The 16,534-nt window shown below is 43.9% G+C and overlaps 1 protein-coding gene across 2 annotated transcripts in view; it reads left to right on the forward strand.

The window, feature by feature from the left end:
* Positions 1-16,534, forward strand: part of TTC7A (tetratricopeptide repeat domain 7A) — a 171,600-nt gene that overhangs the window by 40,362 nt on the left and 114,704 nt on the right. For both annotated transcript variants that reach the window (XM_048079466.2, XM_013171081.3), the window contains 3 exons: positions 4,107-4,244; positions 4,635-4,718; positions 16,196-16,300. In XM_048079466.2, coding sequence (XP_047935423.1) covers positions 4,107-4,244; positions 4,635-4,718; positions 16,196-16,300 — 327 coding nt within the window. The remainder of the gene's footprint in view (positions 1-4,106; positions 4,245-4,634; positions 4,719-16,195; positions 16,301-16,534) is intronic.

Here is a 16,534-nt window from a genome sequence, read left to right on the forward strand (position 1 = left end):
GCGATGTACAGCACATCCTCTGTGGCTAGGGGGCTTATCTCAGCTGCAGGTGAGTATATTGTGTATGTGGATACGAAGACAAGCTGCCTGTTGCTCAGCAGGATTGTTAGGTAAACTGTTGATGAACATAAAAGCTGGCACAGAGATCAGCGTGCCTCAGCTCTGGGTCAGCTCGTGGGCACCAGCCTGTGTTGGAGCCTTTGGGATGCGCGCAGCCTGCAGGCATCCTGCCAGGAGGAAGGGCTGAAGATGCTCGTGGGCCTGCGTGCTGCTCAGTCTGGGCTGACTCCGGGATGTGTTTACCTCCCAAAATAGGGCTGGTGTCATGTCTGAGCCACCTGCGTGCAGAGATGCTTGCGTCTGTAACACATCCCAAAATACGCAAATGCGATGCATCTTTGGGTTGCCCTGTAACTGAGAAATACCCCAAATACAGAGGCATTGACTGTGTGTTTTCCTCTGTGCAATAATGCAAATTACACTAACTCCTGATGGTGAAACTCCTGTTGGAGGCAGGAGCGACCTTCTCCATCCTACACGATAGCCTTGAACAGAGGGCCTCTTCTTCTGATGGCATGACTCACCATCCCTCTCCATCCCACTTGTGCGCAGTGAGGCACGTCTGTGTTACAATGGGAACAGCTTAAAAGGGAGACTCATACCGGGGTTGCTGGAAATGTATTTGTAGCTGTTTTGATGCTGCTTATAGTGGAGGAGGAAGCAATGCAGTGGGACAAAACAGGAATTGCTGCCTAGGTGCAGCTGTTTGGTCAGCCTTCTATAAATAGTCCTTTTTCCAGTTGCGTTCAGGAAAACTAATGGCCTGAATGAGCAGAAACACAGGTGTTGGAATAATGTTCAGGTAAGTGGCTTAGAATTCATGCAGACTCAAACGTTCACTGAAGTCTGTCTGTACCCTTCAGTAAGTAAAATTTGCTGTTGGACAAAATCAGTATATGCAGTGTTGCACCAACTCTGCAACTGTTTTGCCTGTGTACTTACCTGGGACTGTCAGGATTTCTCACTGCCCCACTGAAGTGTACACAAAGGTAAACAAAGAAAGAAAAACTGGCTAATGGTGATCTGGATCACAGCATCCTTCCTTTTGAGAGTCCTTAGAAACATTCTGGTTTCCCCGAGGGAATTTCAAGTAAGTGATTCACAGTTCCCTCCTCTGCCCTCCTGGATGTAACACTGCAAAAGTAACTGGTACCTTGAGCCTTGGGATGATGATTTGCAGTGTTGTATTAGACACGCTCTGTGCTCTTGCTACTAGTGTTTATTATGAGGTTTGCATCATCTTGTCTTTTTTTTTTATGGCTCTGTAGTAATATGAGGGCTCCTTGATTTTTGAGCAACTGGAATTAGCAATTGGAAATAGGGCCAGTAATTACATAACCATAAACCACGCTGCTGGGATAGAAGTGACTTGATGTATTTGCTCAGTGGCAACTTTCATGTGTGGAAGCAGAGAGTGATGGATTGCAAAGACCTTCCGTGGCTTTGAGATTTAAAGGATTGAACAAAATAAGCAAGTTTATGACCTTGGAAAGAATATTAGTCATGCCTGTGCATATGTTGTTTTTAACTGCTATCTGCCTAGGTGAAGTACGATACGTACGTGTTCAGTATGACTGCAGTTCTCGAATGTTGCATCCTTGTAATGTCTCCTTCCTGTTTATTGCAGAATTTAGGCATGTTGTTGCATCTAGTACCGACATCTGTTAGGAGACATTAATGGGCACTCTCTAGTTCTGATGAATTTTCTCTGTGTTAATGCAGCAATTTAGAAGCCATAGCTCAGTACTAGATGGATACCCTAAAAAAAGTATCAGGCTATAGGTGGCTCTAATGGGAGGCTGATCAGACTACAGAGCATGCAGGTGATATATCATTAGCTATTTTCTACGAACAATTGCTCTAATATAACTCATGGAAAAATCTGCTATTGCTATTGTATATATCTAGGAGGATTCACATGGCAGTAAGGATCATTCTGTATATGCTTTAACTTTCTTTTTAAAATAGTAATCTCAGAATCATACTGTATATGCTTTTTTTTTTTCTTTACAGCTATTTTGATTTTCTTTTAGAGTAGTTTTGGGTTAAATCCAAAGAGAACTTGAACTTTTTTTTGTTCCCATTCCTATTTATTTAGTTTTGCTAATAAAGACAGGTAAGCCATGCTTCTGTGCTCTGCTTGCAGGATTTTCTGTTTGAAATTGGTCTTATTCTCTCATACAATGTATTGTTCTGGGCTGCCTTTTTAAATCACAAATTATGTCTTCTGCATTTACATAAAAAAGAAACCACTTCCCTTGCTACAAGAGGTGGTGTAAATTCGTGTACACAATGCAAACACTAGGCTGAGTCTGACCTGTCAGTTTGCCTTTAGCTGCGTTTGCCATTAGCTCTTGGTTGTGATTGGGTTGGTTGGCAGTAATTGTGTTCGCTGTCTCAGCTGTGATGAAGAATGCTTGGAACTGGGTATTACACAGCTAATATCATGATGAAACAGTTGCAGCTTAATCAACCTGAAATATGCGTGGGCTGTAAGAGCTGCATATTCTGGAAATTTTTATTACCCTTAATTCCAGTGTTTAACCTTTTTAGGAAAAAAAATCTCCCTGCAATTAAAAAGAAATAGATGTAAGATTATAGTAGTGAGTATTATAAAATAAATCTCAGTGTCCCCGCTTTAGAGAGGAAACAACTTGTTTGTTTTTGCCCCAGGTGAAACTGTTTGCAGTCTCCTAATTTTTCTGATCTTTTAGATGTCAGACCTGGATGTCCTGCGTTGCACCTCATCCAGCTGAGGAGCCCAGGGCAGTGTATCTGTGTCGCCACTGTGCTCGGTAGCACGCAGTATTGCCTTTCTCAGAGGTTAGGCAGTCGTGTTCAGAAACAAGAGGGAATTTTCTTTTTGTTCTGGGTTCAAGATTTCCCTCTTTGTCCTCAGAAAACAGAGGGTGGGATCTTGAGGTAAATCTCAGTCTGTGGGATGTGGTATTTTGCAACATCCTAGCAAACTGCTAGACTGATCATTTTCTGTCAAAAGTAATGTTTCTTTTAAATGTATCTAAGCTGAGCAATGGACTGATAGATTATGCAAAATTAATACTTACAAAATAAGATATTTTCCAAATCATTATTTGGTATTGCATTGCCTAGGCTTCTAATTGCATTAAATTGATGGCAAATATGATTACTCAGGCAACCTGTTCAAATTAAAGAATAAAAAGTGAGTAGCAGAAAAGAATAAGAGAAACTCATGGTATTGAGAAGAAAACAATTGCAGACACAGAGGACAGCTGCTTCCATGGTCGATGTTTTATCACAGTTGTAGCTAATTGAAGTAATAAAGAACATGGATTAAGGATAGTTTGTATTTTGAAGTCACAGAATCACAGAATCGTCTAGGTTGGAAGAGACCTCCAAGATCACCCAGTCCAACCTCTGACCTAACACTAACAAGTCCTACGCTAAACCATATCACTAAGGGCTACATCTAAACGTCTTTTAAAGACCTCCAGGGATGGTGACTCAACCACTTCCCTGGGCAGCCCATTCCAATGCCTAACAACCCTTTCAGTAAAGAAGTTCTTCCTAACATCCAACCTAAACCTCCCCTGGCACAACTTCAGCCCATTCCCCCTCGTCCTGTCACCAGGCACGTGGGAGAACAGACCAACCCCCACCTCTCTACAGCCTCCTTTAAGGTACCTGTAGAGAGCGATAAGGTCTCCCCTGAGCCAAGTCTTGGGGAATCTGATCTGTTAGGTCAGTTTCCTGATGTTCTCATTCTGAAAAAAATCCAGATGAAGTATTCCCAGCAGGTCTTTTCTGTATGTACAGCTATCTTATTGAGTTTGCTTTCTGTGGATAAAAAAACGTAGTCTACTTTTGTATGGAAACACCTTGCTGATCTGGGAATATTTTTAATTTAAAAAAACAAACCAACAAAAAATAAATAAAATCTTGAGATGATTGTAAACAATGTGCCATGGATGATGGGTAGAGCTTCCTGTGGAGGAGTTCTTGCTTTGGTTTTTTTTTTTTTTCCTTGCTCTGCTGAGGTCTGATGCTACATTTGTGTCTGTCCCCAGGCAAACCGGGACGCAGTGATCAGCCGTGCCCCTGACCAGCAGGATGACCGGGCTGTCAGCCTCCGGGATGCTTCTGCAGTCTACGACCTTCTCAGCATCACGCTGGGCAGAAGAGGGCAGTATGTCATGCTTTCTGAGGTACCTCTGCCTTCTGGCTCAACTTCCATTTGAAATGTGCAAACAAAACCTGTCTTTCAGTAACTGTTGGCTGTTGGTCAGGGAGGTGAAGCACACTAGCTGGCAATTAGTAGAAACAGCTACAGGCCTATGGCAGCACAGGTCAGAACTGTTTGAGACATTAAGCTAATTCATATGTAGGCACTTGAGCAAAGCAGCCCTAATTTAAAGTGATATCGTGCAGTAGCAGGTCCCATTAACTAAGAGGAGGAAAATTGTCATTTTAAAAAAAAAATTTGCTCCACAACAATTCATCTGCCCTAATTTGATTACTGAGCCATGCCAAACAGCAGTATTGACAAAGGATATCAAAAACAATTTCTGACATTTCTTCCAATGTTTATTTTGCAGTGCTTGGAGAGAGCCATGAAGTTTGCATTTGATGAATTTCACCTTTGGTACCAGCTTGCCCTGTCCATGGTGGCTTGTGGAAAGGTAAAGTTCAAACTAAAGGACTCTGAAAGGGCACATTTTCCTCTGGCAGGATGTGTCTCTTTTACCATTTTCAGTGTGTGCAGACGTGTTTTGTTGTGGTGGGTCCCACCAGATAACTTACATAGAAGGACAGTGCTCACTTTTGATCGTTCTTTGTGATCGGGTATTGTGTACTGATCTTCCGTGTTCCCGTGTTTCTTCTTGCCCTTCATTATCAAGGGGAAAATATATTTTGTGTATGGCTGTGGATTGAAAAATGTTATATAGCTGTCCGTACTATGCAGATCCAACATAAATATGTGTAGCATAAGAAAGATACTGATGTCTCAAACTGTCATCAACTCCGTGTCTTTGGGCAGTTGACTTAACCTCTCTCTTAGGCTGTGATTCTCCATCTGATCCAAGGAAATGTTTGTGCTTTTTCATAGATAGCTTGTGAAGATTAGTATTTTTGAAGTGCTTTAATCTTGGTACAGAAGATAATGTAGAAAAACAAAGGATATGTGAATGCATGCAGTTGTGCTTTAACACCATTTTTTAAAATTAATACAGTATTTGTGAAAGTTCTCAGTAGACCACTGAGATGCCTGAAGTCTAGTTGCAAAAGATAGCAGAGCTTTTCTTTATTAGACTTAAAAGAGGAGACTTCCCACAGGAAAAGTAGATGATAAATTTAGCTTGTTCATGGTGGGGATCCCCACCTACATGCTTTAGGAGCTGTGAGCAGATTAAAGCTGTAGCAGACTGCTTACAGCATGGTCCTGTATTCTGTGCCCGTGGAGTGCAGGGGGTCCAAGTAGAATTAGACAGAGATCACCAACTAGTTATCATCAGTTGAATGATGACCACTGTTGGCCTTTTATGGCTATAACTTGAATTGGAAACTGGCTTTGGGGTGAAAGCTAGGGATGAATAAGCAGTGTCAAGCTTTTGTAAAGAAGTCATCCTGTGGTATTTAAGTGGCAGTAAAGCTCAGATGATGTCTGAAGGTATTCCTTTATTTTTATGAGCACAGACAAAGCCTTATCCAGAAGACTGTTTGGTTTTGGATGATATATGTTAAGAAAATAGCAGACCAACAAGAGAGTCTAATAAAGAGCATCAGGGATGGCTAAGAGTATAGTAAATAGGACTGTGGAAAGACCAGGAAAAAAAAAAAAGGTACCATAAAGGATGGGAGTGGGGTTTGAAGAGAAAGAAATGTTCAAGAGCTGTTGCAAAGAAGGGTTTCTTCGTGTCTGTGGTGGGTAGGACAGGATGTAATGTCTTCCAGTTGCAGCAACCCAAGTTCGTGTTTCCAATTAGGAGGCAAAAAAAAGAAAGGATATCAGTGTGCTGGAAGAAGACTGTCTGTGGAGATGTGTGTGGAGCTTGCGTCACTGGGGATCTGTGGAACACCATGGACAAACACCAGTCAGCCATGACCACGTTGTAAGGCACTGGAGCTGGACTTGGTGGGACCCAGAAAGCTCTCACTCTGTAATGGGACTCCACAGTTACCTCGTAAATCAGCTTGATCCGTTGCAAGCAAAAGGAGACATCAAAACTCTGATAAAGTATATTAGATAAAAGAACAGTGTGGGGCTGAAGGGAAATGTTTAGTAGGAGGGAGGCTCCCAGATTCCGGTAGGAGTTCAGTACAAGCATTTCAAAATCCAATTCCAGATATGAAAACAATGGCTGGACTCTCAGTTATGTATAGGGAAACCCGAAGCAGCTGGAAGAATACTTGAACAGTGAGCCTGTTGCCTTGGTGCTAATACCTTGCACTGGCCTATGTCAGGTGAGGGCTTTAGAAATCGGGTCCAGCTCCCCTTGGCATTCAGCTGGAGTTAGCACGTAGCTGCCCTCCCTGCCTTTGCAAATCCTCTGGATACCTGATCTCTTGATATTCAGGGCAACAATGACTACATAGGCAGCGGTGGGAGGTACAGTATCTTCCCATAAATTCATTTCACTTGTCTGGAAGGTTTAGTGGCTTTACAGGTTGTGTAACCTGTTTCTTGACAGCAAATAATGATGTAACCTTGGTAAAATCTAGAATTGCTTCCCAGCAGATTAACTACTGATGGTTGACAGTGTATCCAGAGTAATTGGGGTTCGATCTTAAGTTAGAATGGAAGAGAGAAATAGGGCACAATCTTTACCTTCTAACAATTTGTGTGAGAAATCTGTCCTCCTTAAGTGTATATGTATCTCTTCAGCTTCCCCTAGAGGTTACTGTATATTTGGTACTTAAAAATGAGCAACATGAGTATCTATATCTCTATAACTGTCCCAACTTTTAAGATTTTCAAGCATGTCATGTACTTGAAATATTTAGAAGGTAAAATGGCCAGATCTTGTCTGTTTTTGTCAAAGCTCTAAATGTTCTGAGCGTTATATGGGGCAGCGAGGATTCCCTTACCCAACAATCCCATCTGTGCAGCATTGCACTTCTAATCCCAAAGTATTCCCTGAGGATTCCTGTCATATACTCTGCAATGCGTCATCTCGCTAATGGGAGATGTGGCATACATTTTTATACTTCTTTGCAGCTTGATAGCAGGACAACGTTCATTTCAATGGAAGTGCTCCAGTGCAGCAGGAGGAACTAATGATAAAAGAGTGTGGTTTGTCTAGACTGCAGGTTGCAGAGCACACTTGGGCTTTTATAGGTAGAAGATCTGTTTTCACCTGTCTCAGGCACAGCCAATTCCTGATCTCATTTGTTGGTAACGAAATCTTGCATCCTGCAGTGTTACTTCTTCTGCAGTACAGCAAATCATGCTCATAAATCTTGGGTATGACAGGAACTCTCTATCATCCTGTAAATGCTAGAAACTTGGTCTTGTTATTTTAAAATATTTTTAGGAATTGCAAACTCTGACCTTCTTAAAAGTGCTGTAAAAGCCTATCTTGTCCTCTGTTCTATGTTGCATTTGATTAGTGTTACTTTTTTTTATATATTGATCTTTTTCGGGTTAAGTCAGAGTTTAACATAAACTATTTTCTTCCTCTGCCAGACAAAAAATTGCCAAATGGTGGCTGTCATTTTTCTCAAGTGAGCACTCTGAATGGCAAGTCAACCAGCTAGGCTCATTACTGTGTGCATGCTTGAGTTTACACATTATTTTTAAAAGGATGTGTCTTAACAAAAATAGGCACGCTGCTTCAGAAAGTCCTTAGGGCAAGCAAGGCCTTAGGGATTCATAAAACAGTGAATGAGAAAGCTCAGAGAAGCATGACCTTCCTATTCTTATATCCACTTAAAACAGTAGAAATAATGGAGTGACAGCAATTTGACTTGGCTGTGCTTCTCGGCATCTTGCATAATGAGAGATGGTGTGGTCTGGTTGTTGTTTTTTTTGTTGTTTTGTTTTGTTTTTTAACTTATTCTTGGGGGTGCATATATACTGAATTGTGTATTTTCTGAATGAGTGAAGTATGTTTATTTAAATGATTTGAAGTTCAGCGTGAAATTTGAAAGACTTTGTAGATACTTTAGATTTTCAAATTCAGATGAAATACTGGGAAAGCATAGACAATGGCGTAAGGCATCCCTGCTATAGGAAGAGAGTAGTGAGAGATGTCCTGAGTCACCATGTGTAGTTCTGGATAGGCAGGAGAAGTTTAAATTGGCCTGAAGCAGAACACCTGTTCTGCTGCACTGGCACTGGAAAACTGGATGCTGAGCTCTGCACAGATGCTCTGAGTTGTTTCTGCTGGTAATCACCTTCACGATTTGGTAATACGACAGCCAGAGGCTGAGCGGGCACGGCAGCTCCCTGTCCCTGCCATGCACAGACAGGCTGGAGCCTGGGTGGCAGCGGTGTGAGAGCCGGACGCCATCTGGCAGCATCCTCGGGCTATGAGATGAGCCACTGCCCTGCAGCCAGGGCGAAAGGAGTGCACTAGGTTGCATCTGCTTGTCTCAAGACTTTGGAAAAGTAGGAGTGACCTGTATTGAGCAGAATTAGGGGGAGGGAAAGGAGCAGACCTTTATTTGCGATGTAGAAGGCTGTGTGAAGGATGGCTGGTTGGGGCAGACCACCTCCGCTGCTGCTTTTCAGCTGAACTATTTGCGCTGGAGGAGGTGGAGATGACCCGCATGCAGCGGTCCTGCAGACTGGGGCAGCTCTGCCGAGGTACCTGCAGGTGGAGGCAAAATGATCATAGCATCTAGGTGATGTATTACAGGCACGAGGGATGTGAAACAGGGTCTGCGTGCACTTGCAGGCATTTCCCTGGCCTCAGACCAGTGGGATCAGTTACGTGTTCCCTTTTTCAGATCCCTGTCCCCTTCCACACTTAACTGCCCCACATGGGACCCAGCCTGGGCGTCTCAAAGTGTCACTGGAGCTCTTTGGGATTAGAGACTCAGAAGTGCCTGGGGTTGGACTCTGGCTTAGATCAACAGTACCTGATGGTCTTCTGGATCTGCGTCACTCATCTGAGTGTCTTTTTACCTGAGATACGGCCAAAGGGAAATATAAACTGATAAACAATGTGCCTTGTAAAGGCACGTGTAAAGCAATGTTTATATGGCTCTTCTAACTAACAACCCGAGGAGATGAGATTTGTATTTAATGACAGTGAGGTGCTGTTTTCCTGAGGGCGGTGAGTGAGGATTTGTCAGAGATAGCTGTGAAATTGTGAACGATGAGGGTACTTGGTCTGCAAGTTCTGGGCACCCCAACTGAGCCATTCAGCCTGCAGCAATCTCACAGTCATTGCTCATGTCCAGTGGATATCTGTTATTATTAGCGTATTCAGTACATAAAGCCATTTTTGTGCTCAAATTTAATATTTCTGCTCTATCTTTTTACTGTATTAAAAGCTTTAGGGTTGTTTGTGTTTCCTGACCAGAGGGGTGAGGAGTCGTACAGTCTCAGGCCAGCTGAGGAGGCAATCTGCCCTTACCCCTCACCCCTTGTGCTCATTAAGGGGGTGAGGAGCAGCAAGGCGTGCGTAAGGGAAGGGGTCCGGAGCAGGTGAAGGGGCTGTGGGAAGAGACTGTGGAGCTGGAAGCAGTTACCTGGAGGCAAGGGCTATGCTCAGGAGGCCTTGTGCTGGGGTTGCTGATGGAGGTTATGTGTTCCTGGGGTGCCTGGTGCTCAGCTGTCCAGCCACCCTCATCCAGGGTTTGCAGAACACCGTCAGCCCAGTGCTTGCCTTTAGGACAGCAAATGCATGAGTGCCTGATCCTGCCCAGCCCCTGCTAGCCTGTGCTGAGGACACCCCAGGGACAGTGGCCAACGTTGCTGTATAAATAAGAATGGCTGTGTCCGTAGGGGGATTTGTTCTCCAAGGGTGGTATCTTGCAAAACCAGGCAGATAAATCTGCGTTTAGCTACACAAAATGCTCCCGTCTCCTTTCAGCCTTCCTGTGTTTGTTTATCTTTAAGGAGAAGAGGAAGAAAGAGTCATGCTTGTCTACCTGAGTGATTTTCTTAATAACATAACACTTCAGGAGGTGTCTGGTGCTATACAAAGGGAAATAATTGCACCCTCCTTGGCATCTGTCATTCAGCCGCTTTTCTGAGGGAGCAGGCTCCAGCTCTCGCAGAGCCAGTCGTGCAGTGTCACTGTGTTCCCCTTGGCTGCTCAGCAGTGGAGATAATGTAGCCCTGCCCAGGGCTTGTGCTGGCAGCGTTTTTAGGGTTTTGAAACCAGTCTTAGGCAGACATGAACTTTGATTTTCAAGCCTTTTGCAAGTTGCTGATACGCGCTGGTCATAGCCAAATAATGTCAGGCTAATGTCTGAGCTGCTCCTATCTGTGTTGCACCCAAAAAAGGAATGCTTCCACTTATTTAAAACAGTGCAGTAAAAGCAGATGTCTGTAATAGCTTCAAGGAGCTTCAAGTTTGACTCAGCCATGCCTGTAATGCCGATATACAGCTTTCCAGAAGGTTAGAAGGAAAGTTATAAATACATTCGATACATAATTCTGCAGCAACAGCAGACAAATTTTATGATTTAGGCTGTTCCTTCTGTTGGTTTCCTTGCAAAAGCTTAGACTGGTTGCTAAGCAACTGGCATTAAAAAAAAAAAAAGAACATTTCTTTTTGCATTGCAGGCAGGAACCTTGGGAGCAGCAGAGGCCTCGGCTGGCTCCTTAAATAGCATTGCTGGGGAATGAAAGTTGAAATATTGAACAGTCATTGGTTAAAGATCCTGTTACAAAGGTCAGCCATCTAGGGGTTATTCAGTAGTTTGGTTTCTTTTGGTGCAGAAGGGAGATTAGAAGGGTGTGTGTGTGCTGTAGATGGTGCTAAAAATGGAAAGCTTCCTGCCTGATGAGCAAAATACCTGGGTGGGCTGTAGAGCTGCCTTCAGGCTTAACTCTCTTTTCTTGACAGAAAGTGTGAAGTGTGGTGTTTGTCACATTAGCATGGGCAAATTCATGCTTTTAAATCCCAGAATGTAAGAGGTACTCCTAAAAGTGAATGTTTGAAGCTGCTTAACTGCAGTGCTCTGATTTGCTAAGCACAGGGTAAAAGAAAAGGGGAGCATCAGTCCCTATGTTGAGAGAAGTGAATGTCTTAAGAGAATAATACCCGTGCTGAGGGATTCACAGAAATGTAGAAATTCAGTGAACAGCGAACATCAGAACAGCTAATTCCAGAGTTCTCGATTGCTGGCTCCCTCTAATGTCATCTTCCCTTGCTGGTTCAAGGTCACTTACAGCTAAATGGCTGTGAATCCCAGGATACCAGGAGTACTTATTCTTGCGTATTGCAAGATTTCAGCCACACACACAGACACAATCCCTTTGAGATGTGCAGTTTTTAAGATCAGGCAGGATGATGCTCAAAGAAAGGCAATACTACTTGTGGAGATTTGTCTGTACTGGACTGCCAGGTGAATTGGGAGGGAGGGGCTGTCTACCAAGACGACCACCTTGAGGAATGTTTTCCCTCTGGCTGAAAGCACAAAAGTTGAAAGGTTTTTGGAACCTTTGCAAGAGAAGAGCAACTGTGTATGGTGTGTCAGATCTGCTTGGCATGATTTACTGTCTAGAAATTCTTCCTTTTACTTACATTTATGGTCTCTTTATCTTGTAAGTGTGAAATGAATTCTCTGCCATCCTCCTTTTCTTGTTTCGCTGTGGTAGGAGAGGAGAGGAAAGAATGATAAATAGTATTGGAGTGCACTCGAGATTTTGCCATCCATTTAGGTAAATGCACCAATGGTGCAAAATCTCTTGAGTCTTTTGGAAAAGTTAAGAAAGAAAACTAACAGTAAACTGTTCTTCATTCTATACTGGTCATGTGCAAACATTGTTCAGGAATATGCTTGTGTCATTCATTGTGTAGTTAGCAAATGGGGAAGGAGAGTTGTGTTTAGTATTTGGTTAGAAGTTTTTCTTTGTTTTACAGGATTCAAAACCACGACAACTTTAACTGCTTAAGGAGAGGTGTCTTCTCCATCTTTCTTCCCAGTAGCTTCCTTGCGATTTCTCACTGCAGGTTGAGAGGTGCCACGCACGTATTGCATGCAGTATATAGAGCCCTTTCAGCTTGTACTGAAAGCAGCCTTTTGTGAGTGTTGCCCATTGCTTCCCAGCACCAGCCTTTAATAATTTCTAAAAAGAAAATTAGTATGGAGCACACTCGTGATCTCAGCAGAAGGAAAATATTGTATGCAAGTAGATTAGGTGAAGAAAACCTAACAGAGAACAGATTCCTTTAAATGTTGGACTTAAACATGCAACAGTAGTGCCACGTGCTTCACCTGTCCCTATTGCAAAAAGAACAAAGTTGTTGTATGAAAGATGGAGATGTCCAACTCAGGTAACAGAGGTTCTGTAGTCCTTTACACTTTTTTTGCGTGCATTTGGTCCCTTAAGGCAGTGTTTTCACTCTGTATCCTGATTTGAATTCTGTGCCTTGCTTGTCATAACAAAAAGGAGAACTGTCATGAATCTCCTTAAACCTGATGAGAATCCCAAGGCTGAGAACTCAGACCTCCCATTAAAAAAAGCTGGAACCCCCCATGAGGCAGCAGTTGGCAAGCTTGCCGTTTCTTTAAACTATGAGTTTTCAATAAGTTCCTGTGTGTTTTAAGGGGACTCACAAGCCTTTTTTCCCAGAGAGAGTCCAAATGAGACCCAGAGGCAAATCCTCTTTTTTCTGAAATCCTTGAGAACTGGTTCCAGTGCAGCTGTTATAATCCAACAATTAGAGATCTAAACAGAAAGAACTTAAACCCTGGCCTGAGTTTTGATGTGAGCTGTGCTGAAGCTCCAAATTATGAGCAGGAAGCGTACAGTCACTTGGAGTTCAAGCTCTGCTCTTCTCAAATCATGCCTCACCAATAAATCTAATTATTATTGCCTTGCAGTGAGTCTCACAAACAATGCAGTTGGCTGCCTGGTCCACCCACGCTAAGTGAAAGAATATGTACATTTCAATTACCAGATTATTTCAGTGTTACACAAACACTGTTTCATATTAAATATTTTTACAAACCAATGACATCTGTATTCAATACAGGGTGGATGATGTTTGTTCCCTGCCAATTAATGCCTGTAATGAATATCTGTATTACACCTTGGTATATATATTTCTCACCAGTGTCCCCTAAACAAAGTAACGGTGGGAGTGAGATGTTATTCTTCCTGTAGTCATTCCTTGGCCACCATTTTCATCTATATATAATTTCTGCTGAGTAAAGTTTTCAAGGTGAAATTTTATAGATCTCTTGAATTTTTAAAATGCAGCTGGGGAGGAAGGCTTCATGTTGCCATGTTTCTAAAACCATTTCTGCTCTATATGTTTAATTGCAAACTTTATAAACTTGCCTAAATTAACATAACTTTGTAAATGTTTTAAGAGCAGCATGGAAGGTATAGCTCTGGCTTGGTCAGTTAGTGTTCAGAAGCTCCTCAGCGCATGCAGTAAAGTGGCTCTACACAGGAGAGGAATTTGGGCATGGACACAAGGTGGGTTTCTCTGCTGTGCTGTGTTCATAAGTGGCTGTTTTGCCCTTGCCCCCCAACAGGCTCTGGGCATGCTGCAGGAGCGCTCTGCGGTTTGAGGCAGGTGGAAGCTGCGGTGCTGGCTGGCGTCCTGGTGACCAGCCTTACTCCATGGGCAGGCTGCAGACGGGGGCTGAGCCGAGCTCAAGAGGAGCTGGCAGGGAGCTGGGCTGTATTGCTTCTCTGCTGGTGCGGGCCCTGAAAGGTCTCGTGGCTGTGGCCCAACTTCGAACAGGCATCTCACTGCTCTGACTTGTGCTCGCACCAGCTGTGCTAGCCAGCAGTGCTGTAGCAGCCCCAGGTGCCTCCTGCTTCCTCCTGTGGCGAACTGAGAATCCCCCACCATCGATCTGTACGCATCTTCTCAAAGCAGTGACACTGGACGGAATACAGTCTTGTATATATGTATGTATGTATATATGCCTGGCCTTTTCATTTCACTTTTGTATGGTGGGATAGCAAGGGCTGGAGGCGTTCAGCTGCATATACGCTGACTGGCAAGGTGCATGTGGTCCTCTGATACCGCTTGGGTTTCTCATGTCTGCAACACCTGTGAGCCAGAATAGAGGGCAGGAAGATGATGTGCCAGGTTAGGACACTTATGTGCTTATGCTAGCACTTAAAACACCTTGAGTGGTGGCGCTAGGAATACCAGCTCCCTGCAGCACAGGCAGCCTTCTGTAAAGGAGGAATAAGATGCCATTAAAACCTGAGACATTACTTGTTCTAAACAAATAGGTGTCAAGAAGGTTCATTCAGAGGGATACGAGTCATCTAGTAACAGCAGAGCGCGGTGATGTGTTTCTTGCTCTACTTCAGGATTGAATTACCCAAGCCTGTATTTCTGAGAGGGGCAAAGTACAGGTTAAGCTCCCATCTCTGTTCTGAGACAGGCGTCTTTCTGGCTTCAGACCAGCAGCTGAATGATGTGTTTAGAATTGTAAAATAGCAAAATTTCATTACTTGTATTGATGATATCTGATATAGGTGGGAGCAGTCTGGAGAATGTAGGGCAAGCTGTTGCTCTTTTTTAGGCTACATAGCAGGTATCCAAGCTTTTCAAGCAGGAGGCTTCGCCTTGCGCTGCTGCAGAGCCTGTGCGTTCTCTTAAAAAGCTCATCTTTGCCTTGTCATGTGCAGGACTGCTGCACATCGCTTTTTTCCCTTTTTTCCAGGCTGCCTTCCAAGCCAATTTTTCTCCAGGCTTTGAATCCGCTAGCAAGAGCTGGACCTTCAGCTCTGCGGAGAGAGGAGGAGGCAGGCTCAGGCAGCCTGCTGCGGCGTGAGGGAGGGGAAGTGCTGATGGCCTGTGGGAGTGTGAAAGCGTCGTGCGGGGCTGCCAGCTGCATGGGATTAGAGCAGGCTCCAGGCCCAGCAGCACGTGCTGACAGGAGCTGTGGTGGGGAGGGCCCTTGTGGGTCAGGGTCAGGAGGGGATTGCCAGGACCCGATAGGAATAGTTGTTAGTTTGGCTCTGCGAGCTTGTATCGGTGTGTTTACTGCCCTCCTGGAATATAGAAAGGTCGTGACTATGTAACGTGCTGCTGGGAGTGAATACGAGTGAGAGGCCCGTGCGTGTCTTGGGAAGGAGGTTGGGAGAAATGGGGCACTGAGTGGTTCTGGGTCATTTATGAGAATAGTTGGAAGCTTCAAAGAAACTGGTTCAGGTGGGTTAGGGTTGGGCTAGGAAACTAGCAGGGCTGGCTAAGCCTTCTTTCTCACCAGCGTCTCACACCAGAGCATTCCTCATTCCCTGTTAAACTGCTGAAATACAGCAGTCATGAATGGCGCTGCTGTAAAAAGCAATGTTTGTAGAGCACATGGACTATCCAAAGGGCTATGTAACTGCTAAGCTTAACAAACAGCATTTATTAATGGTAACCTTACAGCAGGAAGAGCTCCGTGGGCTTTCTGTCTAACACATGCTACTCAGACCACCCGCTGCACAGTGTACTGCTCTGCAGCTGCCTGCCCCACCCCTTGCATGGTGGGATCCCGGTTGTATTCTTGTATGTTCGGGACCTGGAGAAGACAAAAACCAGTCTACAGAACAGGTTACTTTAGCTACACAAACCTCTGTCTGACAGGTTTTTTTGTTGGTCTAAAATGTAATGTACAAAAGGGATGATCTCCTCTGGCTTACTGGAAGATGGTTGTATGCAAGGGAAACTACATGGCAGAGTTGTTGTGAGTTGGAAGGGCAGAATTAAAATAGCCACTGTGTTGATAGCTGAAGAAGACTGTTTCTTGTAAAGTGCACAGCCAGGGCTGGTTCTTTGGTGTACTACTTCTGAGCGTGGGAAGCGTGTGTGTTTGTGTGTGCACGTGTGTGTCTGTCTGTGTGGAGGTGGGAGTAAAGTTGCTAATTTGTTGCTGACATGATTTTTTTTTTTTTTTTGTAATTTCACATCACTGTTTTGTAGATTTCACTGAAATACCTTGCTTGGGCTCTTAACAGCATTGTCTAATCAGCCTTTTTTTCCCTTCCTCCTTTCTCTCCCCTTCCTCTCTCCAGTCAGCATATGCTGTATCAGTGCTCAAAGAGTGTGCTAAACTGCGACCAGCAGATCCCACCGTTCCTCTTCTGGCTGCCAAGGTCTGCATTGGGTCACTGCACTGGGTAAGCAAGCTGATGCGATTTTTATTATGTAATGTATTCAATGCTGCAGTGACAGTACCATAGGGTAGTTGCAGGGAGAAAGGAAATCCCTGTTAAAAATCACACATGCATGCACGTTTAAAAGAAAATAAAAATCCCAGAAAGAAATACTGCAGTAAGTCACTGAAATGAGCTTTGCTGGCCTGTTATAAAAAGGAGGAGGGGGAAAAAAAACATAATAGTTATTCTGGGGAC

This window comes from Anser cygnoides, chromosome 3 (assembly GCF_040182565.1).
Source record: "Anser cygnoides isolate HZ-2024a breed goose chromosome 3, Taihu_goose_T2T_genome, whole genome shotgun sequence".
In the NCBI taxonomy this organism is placed as follows: Eukaryota; Metazoa; Chordata; class Aves; order Anseriformes; family Anatidae; genus Anser; species Anser cygnoides.